This window comes from Lissotriton helveticus, chromosome 4_1 (genome assembly GCF_964261635.1).
Source record: "Lissotriton helveticus chromosome 4_1, aLisHel1.1, whole genome shotgun sequence".
Lineage (NCBI taxonomy): Eukaryota > Metazoa > Chordata > Amphibia > Caudata > Salamandridae > Lissotriton > Lissotriton helveticus.
The window spans coordinates 1,564,519,383-1,564,542,896 of NC_136063.1; the positions used below are offsets into that span (position 1 = coordinate 1,564,519,383).

Below are 23,514 nucleotides of genomic sequence, written 5' to 3' on the forward strand. Positions count from 1 at the left end.
TTCATAGAATTCTGTAGAAAACTAAGGCTAACTATGTTTTTCCTGGAAAACCCAACACCACCAACTACTGAAGTAACAGGTTTACGAAACAAATCTACATTCTGCCCCCCTGGCAATAAGATTCCCAAGGAATTGGTAATCTTTGAAAAGAGCGTGTTGTCTGCAATTTCACAAATGAAGAGAGAAAAAAAGTTTGTCAAATTCAACACCACGAGAGAAGAGATGTCAGCTTTAGCCACCCTAAAAAATGATCCCAATGTTGTGATCAAGCAAGCTGATAAAGGTGGTTCCATAGTACTATGGGATTCCGTAGACTATACTAATGAAATAAGAAAGCAATTAGATGACCCCAGATGTTATCGGAGAATTGACAAAGATCCGACAAATGAACTACAAAATCAATTGTTTGTGATCATTCAGGAGGGTTTTGAGCAAGGCTTCGTCGGTAAAAAAGAGCGTGAGTATTTGCAGATAAAACACCCTAAGATTCCTATGTTTTATGCACTACCTAAAGTGCATAAAGATCAGAATAAACCTCCAGGGAGACCCATCGTGGCAGGGTGCGGTTCTCTCTTGGAACCTATTGCTAAGTATGTGGACTGTTTCCTTAAACAATTTATGAATCAAGTGGCTTCATATCTACAGGACACAACCGACTTTATAAATAGGTTGGAAACTATAACCTTTTGTGAAGGGACAGATTTGTTGGTCACTCTTGACGTGACATCGTTATATACGCAGATCCCTCAGGAGGAGGCAGTGGCAGTGCTCTCCTTCTTTCTAGAGTCACGCCCCAGACCAATGCGAGTCCCGACAAAGTTCTTGGTAGACTTGGCGTCATTTGCACTAAAGAAAAACTATTTTTGTTTCAATAAAGAATTCTATTACCAGGTAAAGGGGGTGGCAATGGGGTGCCCTTTTGCCCCGGAGTTGGCAGTGCTGTTTATGTCGATGTACGAAGACACATACATACATAACAATAACCCCTTTGGACAGTACGTTGGGAAATGGTATCGTTTCATAGACGATGTTTTCATGGTATGGACAGGAGGTATCAACAATTTGATTCTGTTCCACCAATGGCTAAATGCCAGAACCCCTGATATACAATTCAGTCTCTCCCACTCTGAAAATAGGATCTCTTTTCTAGAAGTGGAGGTATTTCCAAAAATTGGTAAGTTGGCAACGACTCTGTTTGTTAAACCAACAGATCGCAACAAGGCGCTATTGTTCCAAAGTAACCATCCGAGAAGTTTAAGAGAAAACTTGCCGTACGGGCAGTTTCTGCGTATACGCAGAAACTGCACGTATGAGAATGATTTCCACCACCATGCTGAAAACCTTGTCTCCAAACTTTGTGATAGAGGGTACCCCAAAAAACTTGTCAAGGACTGTATGAAAAGAGCTAGGTGGACCCCCCGCGAAACACTGTTGGAGCGAAAAAAGAAACCAGAACAAAAACGCCAGGTGTGCGTTACCACGTTTTGCCCCAATGCCAATCAATTGAAACGTATTATTGGGAGTAATTGGCATCTGGTGAAGAATCTAGACGAAAGTCTAAGAGATCCACCACTATTTGCTTTTAAAAGAGAGAACAGTGTCGCGAACTACGTGGTGAGAGCCTCAATGCCGACACAAATCCAACCATCCCTTCGCCAAATGATGGGATTGGCCCCAATCTTTGGTCATCATAAATGTGGCACATGCCTCTGTTGTGAAACCACCATACAGGGTGAAGTTTTCCAACATAAGGGTATCTCATGGAAACATGAGGTATTCAGCAACTGCAAATCTAAATTTGTAGTTTATGGCATCAAATGCCCGTGTGACCGCCTGTACATTGGCAAAACTGAGCAAGAAGTACGCCAACGCATATCGCAACACAAGTCCAGGTTGAAAAGAAACGTTGAGAATGCTCCGTTGGTAAATCACTGGACTAGGATGCGACATGGGCTAAATGAATTCAAATGGACAGTCATTTCCAGGATAGAAAAAGATCCACGAGGAGGCGACTTGAGCCTCAAGCTATCCAAAAGGGAGGCAATGTTGATTGTCAAGTTTGACACTGCGGTGTCAGGCTTGAATGAACTATCGGAAATATTTAAGTTATGACTGACGTTAGTGCATACTTCGTAGGAACATGGTGACACCATGCTAGTGAATTATACGACCACTCCTCTAGGTACCTATTTTATATTTCAATTATTGTTTTTTATCTTGTGTTAAGCCAGCACTGGCCCTAGCGCTATTTCATATATGAGCGCCGAACTAAGTGCGCATGGCAAATAACATGCACTTGTTTATTTGACGACTCGAGTTTAGTTCACGACCACTCCCCCTTTCCAAAACTTAGAATCCATTGGAACCGCCCCTTTGGGCGAGGCGCCAGTGTATAATCCCCGTTATATAGGACCACTACTTTCGGCAAGGTAACACGCCTGCGCGAGAGATTAGCGTGCAGCTAGACGCCGACAGCCCCTCCACGCTGTGAGACACCGTTAAAATATATCGGTAAGCTTTCGTGCCTGACCTCCAAATATTCTCGTTGTGCCTCAAGCCTTGGCAATCCAACCCCAATCATATTTCGGTACTCTTGTTGTACCTTTTTTCTTCCTTCTCCAGTATATGAGACCGAGCTGGTATGTGCTGACGCTGCCCGCCCGCGTAACGTCACAGAGACGAATTCCGATTAAGCAATCCATATTCTACCTGTTTGAAAGGTGCTATAACCTTAAGATTCTGGTTTCTACTTTGTTTTTAAACCGGAGCGTTTGAGTCAATTGCCTTTAAATCATGCATTCTATCCCATCTGCAGGAATATTAAGCAGCAATTGTGGCCCCTGATTGACCGGGCTAACCTTACTGACGGCGACGTGATAATCCCCACCCTACGCGTCGGGGCTTATTTCGTCTGCTTTTTTGGCGGCTGGAGTCTTCCGAAACAAGGTATTTTCCATCCCTTGGTGGCGTGTGTTGATAAAGGCTCTTGGTGCACACGTTAGGTTGATTCAATCTGTAACGTTTGGCCCCCCTCCTTCATGGTCCGTTTTACTCCACACAGGTCCGTGTACATTTCTGCACACATCCCAAATACCCGCCGACCGGTGCTTACTCCCAGTTAAACAGTGGTAAGTTTCGTTAAATTGTTCGAACCTTGCAACCCTGCCACTCATACCATTCGTGTCTTTCAGGCCGTGTTTTGTTTGAGAAGCTTATTCTGTTCCCACCACCATCGGATCAACTTACAGTCCGTTGGGTGGTAAGTAATTAGCTTAGTGTAAAAGAGGTACTCCCTGCTCATTGAAAAATCTAGAGAAGTTGGTCATACTCCATTTGATTCAGAAGAAGTCTTCCTACTATAGTTCATGATGATGTATCACTATCCCCCCACTGGTGCATTGCCTAGACTCCGGATGTGTGTTTTTAGCTTTGATTTGAGCATTTCTCACACATAATTAATCTTCTGTATTTTTAAAGTATCTTTTTATGTTTTTTCCTCTCTCCACTAATGCAGTGTTTAAAGGCCCTGATGAGAATCCCTGACGACTAGAAGGGTATTCGAAACGCGTAGGCCAACTCCCTACTGGTCTGCTGAGGAGTCTTTACTATTCTCAGACTCCGCACAATCTTGTTGTACATTACCTATTATTTCTTCATTTGAATGATGTAAAATCCAAAATTCTAATGGAATGTACTATTTTCAGACAACTATATTTAACTATTGTATAAATTTGCGCAGATCCAGTTAGTATTTCCTTTTTTGTAAATAGCAGTATATAGTATGTTTGATTCAGGTATGTATGTGGCGAATGTTGTTTGACTGTGACATGATTGAGTTATAGAATTGAATGTGATGTGTCCGTAATTGTTCTATCTCACTTAATGCTTCTCTTTTTTATGATAAAATAAAAAACTTTTTGTAATGAACTGTTGAATCTCTCAAAAAATAAAATTGCGAATAAGTAGCAATTCCCTTTCTTGAATTAATTTTCTCGATGTGGATGATGAGTTGTAATTATGAAGAAATGTTATCAGTATTAGCTGCTATATTGGCAGCGGCTGTGGAGCACACCTGAATTAAGGCATTACAGGGATGAATTGAAAGCGGTACTTTCATTGCTGGGGGCTGTAGGTCGTATACCCTGGTTGTCTTTTATTAAGGATTCCTTCTGCGCCATACGCATGGAGGACCTATGGGCCTCGCCCGAGGAAGCATGCTCAGCGATTTCTAAAAGCCAACTATCTAAGACTGTGAGAGCTTATAAGCTTACAAGAGTAATACAGGGAGTAGCTATAACAAGCTTAACACATGTGTTTCTGGATTTTAAATCAGTTTATCAATTTGAATTTATTTTAGATCAGATCCAGCCACCGCTAGCAAGGAGGCTATACTTGCAATTAAGATACGGAATCCTCCCGCTCTATGCAGTAACTGATAAGTGGGCTTGACACTCAAAGTCCTTATGCCCAGGCTGCATGGTGGAGGAGGAAACTCTGACCCATGTAATGTTCTTCTGCCCTGCGTACAAAACATCTAGGGCAAAGTGGATCATCCAATTGTGTAAAAACATGGGCATTAGAAACTATCGAGATCTTTTTAGGATCTTTGAATCTGACACTACGCTAGTATACGCTGTGGTTTGTTCAAAATCTCTCTTTGCAATGTGGCTCAAACGTATGTTTTTGGTAAAGGAAGCTATCTAGTTATTAGTGATTTTCTTTCTCAGGATACCTTCCTATGTACTATGTGGGATGTTTTGCTCTTTTTTTAAAAAAAAATAATGCTCATCGACTTTTAGGTCTCTTTTTAACCTTTTAACTTAAATTATGTTTTTATAGTCTTAATTTTATGGTTGGTTACCTGCTCTACTACTGCGACTTTGCACAATGTATGATTTTGTTTGGACTGAAAATTGCAATTCATAATGTTGCTATTGATCATTTTTTAATGTATTAGAAAATATAAATTCTGTGCTTTTCTTGGCTGAAATTGCCGCAATAAAGCTTAATGAATGAATGAATGAAAGGTTGCTGACCTCTGCTCTGAAGGGTATAGATGGAAAGACCAGTCCTTTAACTATCAGCACGCAACGACCTCTGTCAGCCTCCCATACCTTAGGCATAGAGGGACGTAGCCACTCAACAACAGAGGGGTGCACTATGGGTGTCCCCTTGCTCTCCAAATAAGGCTCTGGGGCCATTAAACAGGAGAACCTTCATGGGACTTGGATAATTAACAGAGTACCAAACGTGCATCTGTGAGAATAGGTCCTGGTTTATAATGAATACATTAAACATGGATGCATAGGGCACACCTGCCCCATAGTTTGTGCGCCAGCTGCCCTTAATGTAGAGGTGGAGTATGTTCATTTATGCACATGTTGTGGCCATGTGCAGCTGTAAGAACGTTTTGGAACTGTGTGGAATCTAAATTCCAAAGTGCTAGGATGGGGGATGACGTCATTGAAATTGCTTTTATACCAGTAGAAAAAAGAAGTAAATTAACCACTAGTTTTGTCTCTGTGGGCACGGTCCTGGTCACGGTTTGCAACACTTAACAGTGGTGGTCCAGCAAGAGCCCAGGCTTTCGCTGCTAGATTCATCCCGTGCATAGCTGGCCAAAGACAGAAAGCAGTTAAGGTAATACAGGTGGGCAGGCAGGGGTAGCTGCTGGGTTGAATATTTGGCAAAAAGTAGTATATGCGGTTGAATTTTCTACTGACAAGTTTCTATGTTAAAAGGAGAACAGTTGTTCAGTTCTGCATTTACACTTTATTGTCTCCAACCAACTCTTTCTAGTCCCGGATTACGTTCTGATTGACTTTTCTTACCTTACTCTACAGGGCATTGATTTAATGAAGTTTCACCACAAGCTGTTGAACCCCACTGCTAAACCTGCTGATTCATCCCTTATTGACTTTTTGTATCTGAATGCGCACTTCTGTTACATGGTGGTGGTATGCTTGATACGTTTGTGATGGAAGAATGCATGCATTTTTAATTATTCAAAACAAATATCCTGCACCTTTTTGTATGATGCAAATGTACCATCAAAGATGCCATAGGCATTCTAAAGACCAAAGAGAACTTCACAGTTTGACGAATCCCTTGTTAATTTTCGTCTTCAAAAAGCAAACCTGCTTGAAAGTGCTTTACTTACGCTGCCGTGCACAGAAACGCTCTCGGCAGATTTCTGTCTCTGGCGCCCAACGAATGACAACACCTTCTCCCAGGTGTGCGCTGTGACCTCTCTCAAAGCCACAACGTGCTTGCTTCGAACGGATTTCTTGGACTCCTTTGCAAATGAGGTAAGGACGCCTTTAAGCTAAACAAATTAAACAGATCACAACAGGTTAACATACGGCATTAATGCTGGACAGAAATAAAATCTTGCCAACATAACTCTTATCTGACCACCATGTAGAAAATGAATGACAAAAAAGAATTTGCTTCAAAAGTTCAGTAAGGGCTAAGAAATTACTGCGGAAATAAATTGCATTCCATTCATAGAAAAAACGATTTCATATTAAATATTTATTCATCAAACTAAGTAGGGTGACCAACTGGCATTGGTGGAAATTCAGGACGGTGAGGGTAAAAATTCAGGACAAAGGGTCAAAATTCAGGACACAAATTCAGGACAGGAGGTCAAAATTCAGGACAATACTTCAGGACACGTGGATAAGTTTTACAGACACACCAGAGGTCGTGCAATTGTATATAAGTAAGCCCAGCTATATCTAGACCTATTCAGCAATTTGCAAATCTATCCATCATGTATCCTTCCATCTATCATTTCACTCATCCACCCCTTCATTCATCCTTTCACTCATCCATTGATTTTCCATCCATCCGCCCTTTCACCCTATCCATCTGTACACTCATCCATCCACTCTTCTAATCATCCATCCATTCACTCATCCATCCAGCCATTTACCCTTTCACCCATCCAGCCATCCTTTCACTTACTCATCCATTCACCCAGTCACTCATCCTTCCACCCATCCACCCTTTCAGTCATCCATCATCCTCCCTTTCTCTCTCCATTGACTCTTTCACTTAATAATCCTTCCTTCCATCCATCCACCCACCTATCCATCCATCTACTCATCTGCTCATGAATCCATCATTGACCATATCACTCATCCATCCTTTCTCTCATCCATTTATCCTTTCACTCCTTCATTCATCTACCTTCCCTTTCACTCACTCATACATCCTTACATCCACCATTTCACTCATCCGTCCATCTATTCGCCCTTGCACCTATCAATTCATCAATCCATCCATCATTTTACTCATCCATCATCCACCTTTTCACTCATCCATCCTTTCACTCACCCATCCACCCTTTTACCCATCCAGCTACCCTTCCACCCATACATACAGCTATTTTCCTTTTCTCTCTTACATCCTTCCACTCACTCATCAATCCATCCATCCTCTCCCATTATCCATCTATTCAATCTTTCATTCATCCATTCACCCTTTCACTAATTCATCCAGCCACCCCTTCACTTACTCACTCGCCCACCTTTTCATATTAATTTTGAGCTGAGCCTTTTGGACAAGAGGCCCATCAAGAACTTCACCCTCGCTGCAGGAGCCATTCCAGGACTGGGACAGAAGCCACCCAGGGCAGAGACAGGATCCACCACAGGGGGGGGGACAGGAGCCACCACAGGTGGGGGGGAGGGGGACAGGAGCGACCACAGGCGGGGGACGGGGCAGGAGCCACCACAGGGGGTGACAGGAGTCATCACAGGTCAGGGGGGGGCAGGAGCCACCACATGGGGGGAGCAGAATCCACCAGGGTGGGCACAGGGGTGGGCATGCGGTATTCTAGAATTATCTGGGTCTCTTCCAGGGTTGGGGAGGGCTCCTTACCCCCTCCTGGAATAGACAATGAGAAGACAGGCTCTGTTTCCAAAATGCTAGTTTTGCTCCCCTCCCCCACACTGATGTACAGTACTGAAAGGAGATACTCCAAGAGAACCGATTTAACTGATTCATGACGCATTGAGGGCTGTTTGCATCTGAACAGATGCCCCTGCTCCTGAAGCCGCAGCCCCTCCCTCTCAGTCCCCTTCAAGCACCTCTTAACAGCTCGTCAAGGGCTGGAGGTGTGAGGGTTGCCATCCCGGTGTGCCTCTCCAATGCTGCTGGGTATCTGAGCTTTCATACAGCATCAGAGTTACACCCGACCTTAACAGCATTGGAGTCAAGCAGGGAGGTGGGGGGCCAGCTGTGCCGGTTCTTCCTGCAATGCACCGTTTGCTACCTCTTGTATTTTGTTGGCTCACGGCTGTCACTTTTGTAATGCACCATTTGCTACCTCTTGTATTTTGTTGGCTCACGGTTGTCACTTTTGCGTCATTTAATGTAGCGTTTGCTTTTGTGTTTTGTTCACTTGTAATGTTCTCATGTATCAGTTCTGTTCCTATTGTGAAGCGCTCTGACACCTTCGGGTAAAGTCCGCGCTATATAAAAATGCATAAATAAATAAATGTGTGAACAGTTAAAATTACGGACAAATGGCGTCCGTTAAAGAACCCTTCACGGACAACGGACAGAGGGCCGAAATTACGGACTGTCCGTGAAATTTACGGACGGTTGGTCACCCTAAAACTAAGTAGGAACACAAATTAACTCCATAGGTCTGGTTTCTAAATATATAAAAATGAAATAAAAGAAAACATTCCTTACCTTAAGCGATCCCTTTCCTGCTGCACATTAACTGCAAACTCCTCACCTTTAGACTAATCGACATGTGACAGACTGGATCCAGAAACCTTTCACAGCAATATTCCTACACTCCACTAGGTGGCATCTGCAGCTCCGCTTTGACATCATTCTGCCTGAGGGGACAGAGCAAAGCCGATATAGATGCCACGCCTGCCAGCTGATGACAGTTTCTTTCTCAACTAGGTCTTCATCCGCTGACACAAAACTCAAAACGTAATCAGAGGCACCAGTGAGTAGCTCTCTAGATTGGAACCTTTTTAGATGGGAAGAGAGACCATTCCACAGGACAGAGACATGGGAAAGCAGTGAGCAATCTATAGTAAGAGTAGCCATCCAAAAAAGTGTTACTAAGCGCAAGTAACTTGTTCTTCTGATAAATACTTGTAACCATTTTTTGAACAGATACCAAAACAGTACCTCCCAAGGTCTGTGAAATGGGCTCAGACCAAAATTCCTGAAGGACCGAATGGGTGAAATGCCCTTCCCATCGGATATAGCTTTCAAGGCAGTAGAGCTTCATGAACGTGTGCACGGACACCCACGTCGCAGACAGACACATTTCAAGTTCAGGCACTCTGTGTGCCACATGGCAGCAGCCTCAGAACTGGCACAATGAGCCCTTAATCTTTCTGGGAGCTGGCTCTTAGTCAATGTGTAACAGATCTTAGTGCAGAGGACTATTCACCTGGACAAAGTATTTTTTTAACTGCCTTGCCTTTTTTGGTCAGAGAGCCCCTCAAAGAGCTATTAATCCACCCAACAGTCTTTGGTGTGATCAATGTAAAAACAAAAAGCTCTCTTCAGGTCAAACCAATAGAGTCTCTCCTCTGGGGAGAGACAGCAAAGAATGTTGGTTGGGTGACGGATTGCCCACATGAAAAGGAGCCATGATTTTTGGCAAAAAGCCAGCATGGTAATTACATACTATTCATTTGTTCTTTAGATTTCCCCCTCTGTCCTCCTGAAGTTTTGTGTGTATATTTCAAATTAATATGGTCCTGAATAAGGTGATAGAACAATTACAGGACCACAGAAACATGGGTTGACTGTTGGTGTGTCCAGTCTGGTCCACTACACTCGAAGGAGAAGAGAAATTAGACTGCCAGTGTATGGGGGATGTTGTTTTTCTGGATTTTTGTATTATGAGTATGTGGCATGAATGTGATGTCAGATGAGAGTGTGAAACAGGAAGGGTCCTCAAAACTAGTTTGTTTCAGAAATGTATAGGTTGGCTGCAATGGTGCTTATTTAAATGATGATCTGAAGTCATCACAGTGATGAATACAGTTTTAAGAGTCAGAAGACGCAATAAGCAACTGTGCATTGGCACGAAGGGGGAGCACATGATCAAAATAAGAACCAAACATTCCATTTTCGACCACCCAGGGGCTTCACATATATTCTGCTAGGGGCGATTGACCCAAGTATTTCTAGAGAACATGACAGACACCTCATGGACCTTATGCTCACACTGGCATGCAAAGTTATTCTGAGCAAGTGGAAGAGTGCTTCTGATGTCTCCTTCACACATTGGCAGGAATGGCTGGCTTCCTTGAGGGGAGCCGACAACGACGTTCTACACTCATCCCCTTGGCAAAAACCTCACGCCAAACTCTGGAGTTTGCTTGACTCACTAAAACTCTGTTATGACCCACCTTAGTCGCACTGAATAACATGCATCATGTCCCTCGCCTGGTCTTTGATGGCCCACCGGGCATTATCCCCGGTAATGTATGATGGGTGTCTGGAAACAAACTATGTTCTTCAAGTCATGTTGCTGCTGCCTGGTCCTTCCCCTCCTCCTCGTCTTCCTCTGTTCTCCCTCCCCAGTCCTCCTTTGTCTCTGCCTCTTCCCCTCTTCTTTCCTCTCTCTCCTCTTCTTCACATGCGCTCCAGGGGATCGAGACCTTATGCATGGACATTTTATTCAATGCTCTCATGTGATTATTGCATGTATGGTCCTTTTCATGTATTACAGATATGATGTATCATTGACCGTTTATTATTTCCCCCCGACTGCATCAATTGTACTTCTCTATGCACTGCTAAACGTATCTCTCCTGTGAGCCATTTAGTGTATGTCTATCCTTTTTGTAATTTTGTGTTTTTTGAACCCTAAATAAAAAAGATTTGAAATTTAAAAAAAATAAGAACCAAACAAACGTCCCCCTCTGTCATCACAAATGATTTGGGAAGAAACATATGTGACCAACTGTTTAAAAACTTCATTAAAACAAGTAATGTAAACAAGGATGGCTTATTGAGCAAATACAAAAAAGCCCAAAAACCCGACAGATATCCTTTAATGGTCCCAACTGCAAGTCCTTGCTGGACCAAAGGCAAATTCAGAAATGTAGCCTGCAATGAGTCAAGGGTGCAGGCTCCACACCAGGCCACAAGCCTGTCCCAGTATCCTCGATAAATGGATTTTGTTCAGGGGTGCTTTGAATCAAGGGTATGATATATGACCTCAGGAGGTAGATAAAACGCTGTTAACTGACACTACTTAGTCACCACGCACAGAGTTGTAGATTTTGCAGCCCTGGGTGCAGAACCCTGCTCAGCTGAAGTGACAGGAGGCCCTTCTGAAGTGAAAGCCTGATCAGGGGAAAGATGCTCATGCCCAGAAGATCTGGGTACCACACTCTCATGGCCAAATCTGGAGCCACTGGGATGACTTGGTCTTGTTCGTTCCTGATCTTCTTCAGAACTCAGTCAGGAGAGACGGAGTCGGAAAGGTGTACAGGAGTCTTGTGCTCCCCTCCTGAATGCATCTCCTAGAGAGAGCCTTAGTGAAAACTCCAGTGCACAAAAGGTTTAACACTGAGCATTCTAGATGGTGGCGAAAAGATCTGCTAGCATTCTCTCCATGGTTGGAAGAGTCCATGTGCCACCTCGGGATGAAGTCACCGTTCATGATCAGCCAAGTACTCTTGCCTGAGTTTGTCACTGCTGGCTTTCAATGATCCCGCCAGGTCGTTAACAATTAGGAATATGCCCTGATGGTTCACCCAACCCCAGAGAAGAAGAATCTCTCGGCAGAGGATACCCGGCCCTGCTTATTGCAGTACGATATGGCGGTGGTGTCCGTGAGAACCTGCACCAGCCTTCCCTTGAAGGACAGCAAGAACGCCTTGTGCACCAGGAGGATGGCCCACAACTCCAACAGATTTACATGGAGTTGGTTTCTGCCAGATGCTAGAGTTCACTGATGTCCACTTCTCACTCACGACCTCCCAAATTTAGCAGTCCAACGGCCAGCACTGCAGATCTTTTGCAGTCTCCTCGAAAAACATGGGTGGAACCTGACAAGTTCCTCTGGTGCTGGGCCCACTGAAATTAGATTTCAGATCCCGCTGCAGAGCCCGCATGTTCGACCTTATGCAGCAGATGAGCAGGATTGAGGAGGTCAATAAGCCAAAAACCTCAAAGCCCCTCTTACTGAGATCAAGGACTGAGACTGAAATATCAGAATCATAACCTAAATGTCCTGGACTTGGTGCAACTGAAGGAACAGCATCATATCAAGTACAATCCATATGAAAGAACGTCTCTGCAAAGGAGTCAGGTGTTGGTACATTGATTGGAAATCCCAAAAATTTGAAAAAATGATCATCATCTTTTAGAGAGCTAGTATGACACAACCATGCTTTCCTTTCCCATGTGTTCCTTAACAATGTGGGTGGAACACTGAATGCGTCTGAACCACTCATTCAATTTACACTGCAAGTTGTTACAACGACTTGTCTTAGGGGTGGCGCTGCACTTTGGAATAGACTAATTTACTATTCCAACTCCAGATCCCACAACAGTAGGGAAAGCGTTGAACTTTAAAGTCTACCACCGCTTAACCAAAAGCATGTCGCTGTAACAACTTGCGTTGTAAATGAAATGTGTGGTTCAGATATATTTGTTGTTCCGCCCGCGTTGCAAATGTAATGCGTTGCTCGGCGGTCGTGGTATTTACTGTTTCCCGCTAGGGGTGCTCTGTCACTTACTGAGGCGAGCCCTCCTTCAACAGCCAGTCGTTGAGGTAAGGGAAATCTGATATACCCTGACCCCTGAGGATGTGCCTCAACCACTACCATTCCTTTCATGAACACCAGAGGGACATTGGCAAAGCCGAATAGGAGCACACAAATTAGAAATGCTCCTTGTCTACTCTGAACAGCAGGCAAGGACTGTGGGACTGCAGGATGGGTATATGAAAATATGCATCCTGTGGGTCCAGGTCTACAATTCAGTCACCCGTATCCAGAGTATGGAACCTGGACCAATGCAAACATTTTGAATTTGTCTTTCTGCAGGAATACATTCAGAGGGACAAATCTAAAATAGGATGTAGACCCCTATCCTCCTTTGGAACAAGGAAATAGTGAGAATGACAACCATTCCCCATAGCCCTGTTAAACATGACAGGATGACTTTCCTGCAGTATGACGTCCAGGTGGTCTTCTGAAAGCCACTCTTATGTGGAAGATGTGTAGAAGATGTGGTTGGTCGGAATGGAAGGGCGTAGCTCTGCTGGATGATTTGGAGGACCCATCTGTCGAATATAGTCTGTTGCCACCCCTGTAGAATGTGTTGGATCCGCTCTCCAAACAGTGGTTCTGAGCTGCTAATCACAAGCTAAAGTGGCTTGGGGGTTGCTGCTGCAGGGCTGGAAGACTGAGAGGATCGGTGTCCCTGCTGGCCAGCATGCTCGTCTGACTGATCCCCGTAGCTTACCTGAAAGGACTGGAGAGCTTGCTGTAGCGGCAGGTGTGGAGGAGGAGGGGGGTGATCTGGCATTGACGGTGTGCCAACCCTCTGTATAATCTCTGAAAGGGAAAGGTGTGCTGAGGGAACTGCTTAGTAGAAGTCAAAAAGCCCAAGGAATGTGTTGTGGCTTGACTTACCTTAAATCCATATCCATAAGGGACATCCCCAGAAAAAAAAGTAGAGCTCATCCATGTTTTGTGATGAAGTACTAAGCTGGTACTGACGCCTCGGCCTATGCGATCAGTAGTTTCCAGGAGAGACTGGATGATATTTTGCACAATCCTGGCCATCCTAAATTGTTTGTGACAGGCAGGCCCTGAAGGTCTTCAGGGACTGTCGGCAAGATCTTGCTGACCATGTCCCAAAGGGTGTGCTTATATTGGAAAAGTAAACAGGCATTGGCTGACCTCAGAGTTAGGCTGTTTGATGAGAACATTTATTTCCTGAATGCTTCAATTCTTTTTTACTCTCTTAGGGGAGGGGGCCACAGGGAAGAATTAACCTTGGTGGTAGAAGCTTGATCCACCATACTCTAAAGAGCGGGATGCAGAGTCAAGAAATCAGTGTCAGCTGGCACCAGTCTGTGGCGTCTGGCAACCGGCCTGTTTGCCCACAGGCATCAGCAAGGCTTTGCCATTTGTACACAGGAATGTATCTGTCATGGCTTCATTAAAGGGCAAGTAGGGCACAGTAGAACGCCTGCCTAGGTTGCATGACCTGTGTAAGGACGTTAGTTTTGACCCCCAGAGAGGGAAGTTGTAGGTTCAAGACCTCCAGTGCATGTTTAATGACAACACCGAAGAAAGCACTGTCTTCTGTTGATAGCTATGGGAAAGAAACCAACCTACTATCAGGAGATGTATCAAGTACACCTCTTATAAGTCCACATACATTCGGTTATCGGAATGTGGGGGTAGCACATTCACATCATCAGCATTGTCAACACAAGTCTGAGCATAAACTGGTGAAGCACCTGAGTATGTCTCTATGGCTGGGGCAGTGTTCACTCAGCATCAGATTGAATGGAGTCAGGCACATCAAGTTGGATTCTATATACAGCATCTAGCGAGTATGAGACTAGCTTGGCTTGGATTCAGACACTGGAATCGGAATGGTATCTTCCACTGTGACTAGTCCCTTTGACATCATTGTACGTGTAAAAATCACCAGTGTGGCTTTTCGCACCAGAGCGAAAATCAACACTGCTGCTTCTAGCATGACTTGCAAGGCTTCTTCCAGTGCTCTGCAACATAGTTTCACTTCAGGGTCCCAGATCGCCTTTGGGTTCATGAGAGCATACTCCCCAAAGTACTTTGAGCTATGCCCCAAACCCAAAACCAAAGGCAGGTCTGGTGGCATTCTGTCACAAACATTTGTTTGAGGCAGTCCCTGCATGGCTTTCATCCTGCAGTCTTCAGAGGAGACACAGTTCCCTTGCACACTGGTTTTATATTTTTTTTAGAAAAAAATGTTTGTTCAAATCTTTGCCAAATGACAAACCAAGAAGAAGGAAGCTCTGGACCTGCCCTGAAAGCACATGACGAAACTGACGTCAGAGTGCAGGGTTGCATTAATATCGTCTCTGATCCGTGATCCATCATTTTTAGATCTGAACAAAGTCATGGCTACCTACCGTCGCGCTGGAGCATTGCTGTGAAAAGCTTCTAGATCCAGGCTGGCGCCAGGACATTTTTTGAATGATGAGGAATCTGGGATCAGAAGTCTCCATCAGAAATGGGTGTTTCGTTAAGTTCTTGGTATTTGCAGAGTATACAATCTGTCATTGATATGACATTGCATGCTTTCAGTAGTCCATGGATGACTATCCAGACACGTCAAAGGGTCCCACCACAGAGTAGAGTCTGATCCACCTGGTAAAAATGTGCTATCAATAGTTAATATGGGTAAGCTGTTCTATGATGAGTGAATGGGCATGCCCTTATTTTAGGTGAATGGGTATTAATTGGACACCTTCTCACAGGGGTGATACAAAAAACAGAAACAAGACAGTCCGAGAAGTCTTTAATTGCATAGGCCTAGAGCTCCATACCTGTGATAAGATGCAAAAAGACATTATAGGAAGAGTAGCATGATATATACTGTGCAGGAGAGCTTGGTTAGAAGGGCAACGAGGTCTCTGTGAGAAACAAAATGGGGTATTGTTTGAGTGATTAGAGGGGTGTTCCTACACTGTTTTGGGCTCAGTGCTTGATAGAGCAGAGTTGAGAGGAATGGATAGCGATAGAGTGCACACAGTTCATGTAGAATTCCATCAAGAGGCATTTAAAACCTCACACCCTCAATGCTAAATACAGTCAAGACAATGCTCTTGGTGAGGCAGGTGAGGGAGCATCCTTAGAGGTGGACTATGTGACGTCATCATGATAAAGATTTTGAAAGCACCTGGAAGTGTAAATCTTTTCACATATTATTATGATTATTATTATTATTATTATGATTATTATGATTATTATGATTATTCTTATTCTGAAGGTGGGGGCATCATTTTCGTTATACCACTATGAGTGAGTACAACACTCCTAGAATGCAGCATGCAACCTAAGTTCAACCCACTAACTATTAAAAAGTTATTCCCCTACATTTCATCTTCAGAATGCAATGTTGCGTTAAACACAGCGCAGCACCTCCAGGCCAAATCAACTTCCAGAAGTAAACGAATGTGGTGTAACTTATTAAATTTCGAAACTGCAGGGTTACATTTGTTTTAAGAAGTACACCTAGATAATATTGGTGACCATATCGGTCATGGTTTTCTGATCATATACTTGATATAGCTATTGTTATGGGCTACACTGGAGTCTGAATATTTATTTCAATATCGGAAGTGAAGGGACTAAGACATTATGAATTAATAAAGTGTCTCACAATGCCTTACAGCTTGGTCTATTGCTTTTTATTCAAATGCTCAGGCTGTCAGATCTTTATCTCCGTAAGAGGGTCAAAGATAAGCTCCTAATACCTGAGAGGATCCATTCCTTCCCCTCCCTCCATATCTCCATCTTTCATATCCTTAGTTTCCTTTCTTACTATCGCATGTACTCAGCTAAGGTAAGGAATGACAGGAAAGTTGTGGAGGAGTCAGACAGAAGGTGTCCACATGAATAGCCTCTTAAAGGCAATATCTATGAATCAAATAAAGGTTAGTAGAGCGAATGGGGGAGGTAATCGCCTACAAGTTTAATTCCTGTGAGCAAGGAAAAAACGACATCCTGTCTAAAAGGAGGAGAAAAGGAAACTACCAGAAAATCTACATTGAGTTGGATAAAAAACACATTTTCCCAAACTCGCTACACCTACAGACAATTCCCATAATGGGGAAAAGTCAGGTTAGTGTACATTTCTCATAAGGTGAGCTTTGTTAACTTTCCTGGCTAACACACAATGACGTCCCTGCTTAACGACCTTAGGCACGACATCTCTGGTATGATGATAAACAGGTACCAAGCTGTTCTCATTCCCAGGTGCTTCTTCACTATTTCACTCTCCGAAGAATACACACAGATAAGCATTCACGTGAGAAATAACACAAAAGATACATCATTTATTATCTGTGCATACAGCCTTTCTCCCGTAATGAGAAGGAAAAATACACAAGAAAAAGATATTAGAACTGAACATCAGCCATTTTAAATTGAGGCCTACATGAGCTATGGTTAACTTTAACGAGAGTGTCACATATTAAATATATTTGCGTGTTCCAGATCAATGCAAATATATGTGTAAAGCATTTTAAATATGAAGTATTTCCTTCACTTCCAAAAGCCCTAATATTCTGTTATCGACATACTAGCTACCAACCTAATCCCATAACTTTACCCTATGTAAAACCATGCTCTCGCTTCAATGTTCACCATGCACACTTTACTCTGCAACAAATTAAACATTAAAATTCAGTCATAGGCAATAAATACCACAATGGCCTCTCTCAGCAGCCAATACTTTTCCCAAAATCAGAGCAGAACTATCCTCGGCTCTAGCCATCTCACATGCACGCGGCCAATAATCCAGTCACTCATACACCTACACAAAAGTTCATGAAGGCCCTCATCACAGCCCACTATCAATGATAGCGTTGGGTGTGAAAGTTGGAACATAATGTCATGGTTGAAAAGCGTTTATGAAGGTTTAGGTATGGAAATATGTCAAATAGGTTTGATCATTATTGTTGTCCTTCTGATCTGTATTCCCACAAAGCGTGCATTAGCGTCCATCACAAGCATCCCTGGAGGCAAGGGTACTTTCTCAACGTACCCACTGACAGTCTATGATGATGGTGACAATGAATATGATATTGCTAGAAAGCCTAATTCTGGTACTTTGAAAAGTAATGAAGGTGATATAGGCATTACGAAAATTGATTAATGATTTGTCTTAGATTGTAGAATCAAATAGCATAAAAGGCCGGTTTGTGAACATTTTGCATGTGTTTACCCGTCTTAGCATAACTCCAAAATGCTGCAGCCATGTTTTCTTTCTCATGCTAACATTGCCTACAGGATATGTCTGTCTCTGACACTGAGGTGCGCTGTGTTTTGGCACTCCAGATTAAAGTTATGAATCAATTGCTCCAGTGAACACGGTTTATATGTTTGTTACTCATCAGGACCTTCTTCTTGTTCCCATGAGCTGGGTTAAGAGCACTTTCAGAACTATGAAAAAGAGCTGTAAACCATTTAAGAAATTATTCCAGAAGCAAGATTGTCAATGTCGGATAGTAAAGTGCCTTAAAGGGGAAAATGGATTACTTATTGCTACAAAATCAGGCGCACACAACCGTATTTAGAACCAAAAAAGAATGAAACAAAATGAAACATAAGATAATGGTATTAAATTAAAATAATATCACAGAACAGTACATACCATTCCGGTCCACAAAACTGTCATTATGATGAAATAAGTTCCATAATAACAAGCTACAGAGACTTGGTTGAGCTTGTAGAAAGAGGAAAATGTTTTCATCTCGCCGACTCCCAAGAAATCCAATAGAACAGTTTGACATGCTCTTGCAATGCTGCTAAATGTGTAGGACTTAGACATGAACAGGATGTATCCCAGGGTGGAATATGCTGCCATAAACACAATGCCAGTCACCTAAAAGAAAACAACCAAAACATGCATCTATTATAAAAATAATGAAAATAATTTAAAAAGTCATTGGCAAAGCCTTTAGGCCCAGTCCATTTTACTTGAATTTGTTGAAATGGCTGTGCATTGTGTGATACTCTGGATGCACAAACAGGGCACATATGCAGACAGTTGAAAGGTATAATGTTTTTATCACTCAACCTTCACATTTGGTCCTGAAGAATGCCACTACACCTCTGCGAAGGCATTAGGCTGAAACATGTTGACCAGTATTAGCCTATGACAGGTTTAATTCCCCTGCCAAAGCTCAACCTTTTTAATACTGACCTCTGGATGTCCCATTAAAGTATGTACTGACATACCAGGGAGTTCGTTTTAGGTCACTTTCACTTCCCCTTTTCACTCCCTCCACGCCCGGCTCATCTCAAAGTTTTAGGATACCTCTTCGCTACATCATAAAACATCCCTGAGCTCTTCCCTCACAGTGAGGGGGTTGTAGCCCACACTGCAACTAGGTTTGCGGTGCGAGGAGGTTACCCGATGATGAAGCATGTCACCCACGGGTGGGTGAGGGAAACTGTCCTTTAAAAGGGACTCCCCCGCACTGCACTTAAGTTTTAGACCCAGGGGTGCACTTTTGTGTTTTGATTGTGTCAGAGGGGAGTCGCCCCCTGCTGGGTCTAAACCTACTCAGGCCTCTTTTGTGTGTTTTGTAGACCATAAGAAGTCCACAGCACAAGATATCACACCTAAAATAATATCAATAGTTTGAGCAAGGAAGGTGAAGGTGAGGGAAGAAGGAAGGAAGGAAGGAAGGTGAGCAAGGAAATCATGACCCCCGGTGTCCCAGAGCTGACATAGCTAGGAGAATGTGCCAGATATTGGCAGGTAAGTCAGCTAAATCTCCTATCCTGCATCAAAAAGCATCAACACCCATCTCCCATAGCTGATGACACTATGAGTGATTCAATCTCAAATTTTAAATAAAGCCCTCTTTCAGTACAGCAGAGCCCCCCCCCCCAAAAAAGGCCCAGAAGCAACAGTTATTCAAAATTATTAGGAAACCCCAAAATAAGAAGCAAATGATAAAGCTAACCACTCAAAAGCATTTTGATGAAGTGAATGACGATGTAGCTAGTCCGCAAAGAGGAGCCAGAGGGGAAAATTTGCATGATTCAAATATACTCTTACTATATCCTGTACAAGAGAATGTAAGGGGCACAATGGCAAACGGGCCCCTTAGTGCCCCTCTACATGGCGGGAGTACAACCATGTACACAAGATTCCTACAGATCTTCCCCAGCGATCCCATTTGTCATCTTGCCAACACGAAGAGGTAAATATAGTATCTGACCTAACGGTGCAAATAGCTATCCACAACCTTAAAATGATTACCTATGAAGCCATTGTTGAATCATCTTCTGATGCCCAAACAGTTTCTAGATACATTAGACCATGTACTCATGTTTCAGACACAGAACAAGCAGTCCGCCATGCTCTATTAAACAGTCTGCCCTCCAAGGGTCATACAGGAGATACCTCTAATACTGCTTATTCCCTTTTAGCCCCTTGGCTTCCTACCATTTCATCTAGAGTGGTGGTAAATTCTCAAGTCTATCACAACCTTAGAAATGTTTATCCGCCCACAACCAGACCAGCTCCCCGGGCATGCATACAAGCAGAAAGCAACATATACAGTGACCAATTTTATATTGGGTGCACAATTAAGATCCTAGACTGAGATCCATTTAGGAGTGGTGTTAAGTAATGATGGCACTGGGTCCAGAAGTGACATCTCCAGGCTACAAATACCCAAGGAAGCACCTGTTGATACTATCCAACATATTATTCTATTCACTCTGCTCTATCAATTTAGAGGGCAGCACGATATTTTGAATAGACAATCTATTGATGCTCATGAAATCACTTTCATGTCTAGACAAGTTAACCTAGATAATATTTGTTACTAAATCAGTCAAGTTTTTTTGATCATATATGTCTTGTGCATGGAGCGTGGCTGTCGAGAGCATGGCATTCTTGTCGCAGCTCATGACTGGCTCGCTCTGAATAAACATGTTATGTTTTGATTATATGTGGAAGGTAGGGAGGTACTGGGGTTTATCGTTGGAATTCATTGTACTTGTAAGCTACGAATGAACCGATTCACCTTCGAATAAACCTCGTTGAAGTATTTCCTTCTCTCTGCTTCATGATTATCGTGACTGGATACTTTTTAACACTGGCTACGAGCAGGCACGGATTAACTGCCTTTACTTCATTATTATTATTTTGTGTGTGAATTTTGCCGTTTTTGAGGAACCTTAGTCGGATTACTTAAGGGATCTACAAAACATCTTTATTTCCAAACTTTGCTACTCGTGTTGTGGATATCCTGCAAATTTGATGTTATGCCGTTTTTGTACCTTATTGACTTTCTTTGATCTCTTTCGTCATTTCCATTGGAGTTTTGGTAATCTATTGTATCGCACCCTTTCTGTGAGCACCGTTTCAATAAGGAAATTAAACTAAGGAACCCGAGGAATTTTGGCTAGTTTTACTCCCTGTGAGGATTTACTCTAGAGCTTGATTAATTTGTGTGTGCAAGCAGTTTCCTCACCTGTGCAGCCAAGTGGAATTCTCTGAGCTCCTTGACAACCTGCATTCTTCTCGTTTCCTAACAACTGGATATCACATCACTTTGCTCATCTTCACGCAGGGCGCACGCCACATAAGGTCACGTTTACATGTACTTTCACCCTACTATGGGCTACACTGCAGTCTGAGTGTCCTCCTGTGAGTTATCCCGGGTCGGCTTCATCCATCAGCTATCAATGTACGATAAATCACTAGAACATGGTGGCCAAATAAGACTAAAGTTGAATCAATTTTGTCCACGGGTGGGGTCTTATTTAACTGGGGAATGCTTATATCTGAAGGAAGACCTAAACCCTATCCCTTTATCTTTGAGTACCCACAAACCTCAATCCTGAGAACCATAACAACAGATCACTGTGCACATAGTGGCCTAAGCCCCAACTAGCAGCAACTTCAGAAATGATTTGGAAAAGTTAAGTATAAATCTATATGTACCGATGGCCAGGAGTGAACATCTGCCTGAAGATACACTAAGGCCCACTTTTAGGAATTCTCTACATCCCAGTAATATCCCAAACACCTGACCACTGTCAACAGCATTACCTTTGGTACGTTGACCAACACATCCAACCCACCTTCCACAGGATCTACTTCCTGTCCTTTTGCCTCACGTGCAGAGAAAAGTTCTAAGCTGGAATACAACAGGATTTAATTCTAAACTCAAGGACCAAGACTGTATCACGTTCATCAACTCCAATTGTATCTGCTGTTTTCAAGAGACATGGGCATTAAACGGGATTAACCTGGATCCAGTAAAAGAGAAGTTTTGGGACTATAACACTGCACACTCGTGGGGCAAGTTAATGAAGCGTTCCAGGCCTTTAAACCTTTCCCTGTTTTTGAATGTTACTTGGACCAGTATATCCAGAAATAAAAAGATCCTTGTACATAAGGCTTAGATTAGGTATAATTCCAGTAAGGTCTTATACCAGAAATTGGTCAATGCAACCAGAGACACAGCAGTCCGTAAATGTCAGCTAGGGGTGAAGAAACCATTACACACGTTGTGTTAGTCTGAACCATCTCGCTGCAGGTTAGAAGGCAATATCTTGGCACTCTTCCTAACAGCAACAATATTATATACTGTACAGATGCAATGCATTTTTGGCTTCTTACAGAACAAGAACCTATTTTTTATTAGGTAACATAATAATTTTTATGCTGCTTGGAATGCCCCCAGACCTTTTCCCGTCATAATTTTAAACCCGCTAGTTTCTACAAATGGTTCTCCTGGTTGGTAACTGTCACGGGGTGGGTGAAACAGACCCCGAGGCCGGTGAGCTGATGACCCCTTGGTGGACCACCGCACCTGACTTACGTGCTTCCCTTGCCCCCATGCAGCCCCGGGACCGTCCGGACCCAGAGGAGTGGAGGACGGGTGATCCGGAATACTGGTGGCCTATGATCCCGGAGGCTGAGCACGTCTCCTTTAAGGACTGGGAGACCGGCGCGGTAGCCCCGCCCCCTGCACAGGAAGAGGCAACTTCAAAAGAGCCGAGAACGGAGGAAGAGGCGGAGAACGCGAGCCCCGAGTCGAGAGGACGCGAGGTGTTTCCCAGGCGTTGCCCCGGCGGAGCAGAATCACGGACGTGCCCAGCTGTAACTTCCCTGACGAGCCCACAAGACGAGTCCTCGAGGAGCCCAGGAGAAGCAAGCCAGCGGCCAGGAGAGCCGAGGAGAAACGATCCGCCCTGCCACACGCCCACGGGAGGAGTGTGGCTCAAGCAGGTACGGGGTCGTATGGCGGGTTGGTTGGGACAAAGTCCGCTACCCCCTAGCACGTAAGATCCCCGCACGTGTGTCCCTGCTCCTGCATCCCCTACCCCCGACCTCACGAGCACCTAATGAGCACTTGCCCGCGTTAGAGTGAAAGACACGAGCGCACTGGTGTCCCTCACCCCTGGTCCTTGTAAAACGTGAGAACGCAGCCTCTAACATCCGGTTTCCCTTCCTTCCTCGGTGCTGCCGGAGCTGACTTCAGGTGAAGACCGGACCACTGGCCCTGACAACCTGGATCCTGCCCGGACCACCTACGACCCTGCCGCCTTTGCGAGGGAAAGACTAACCAGCCGCCAAAGGAAAACCTATACTGTGCCCATAAAAATAAAACCCTCTTTAAAAAGGATTCCTGCCTATGCTGACTCTGCTTCCATTGAAACCCTCCTGGGCCCCCTAGCTGCTCCTGTTTCAGACCAGGCTCCACCACCCACCCCCTTACAGTAACATATACATATAAAACAAGGAAGT

At 43.8% G+C, this 23,514-nt stretch overlaps 1 protein-coding gene across 1 annotated transcript in view; it reads right to left on the reverse strand.

Annotated features, from left to right (window-relative positions):
- Positions 1 to 23,514, reverse strand: part of PKD1L1 (polycystin 1 like 1, transient receptor potential channel interacting) — a 1,793,388-nt gene that overhangs the window by 91,410 nt on the left and 1,678,464 nt on the right. The window contains exons 61-62 of the mRNA XM_078688182.1: positions 18,388 to 18,618; positions 6,161 to 6,325 (exon numbers count right to left, since the gene is read on the reverse strand). Of these exons, the coding sequence (XP_078544308.1) occupies positions 6,161 to 6,325; positions 18,388 to 18,618 (396 nt within the window). The remainder of the gene's footprint in view (positions 1 to 6,160; positions 6,326 to 18,387; positions 18,619 to 23,514) is intronic.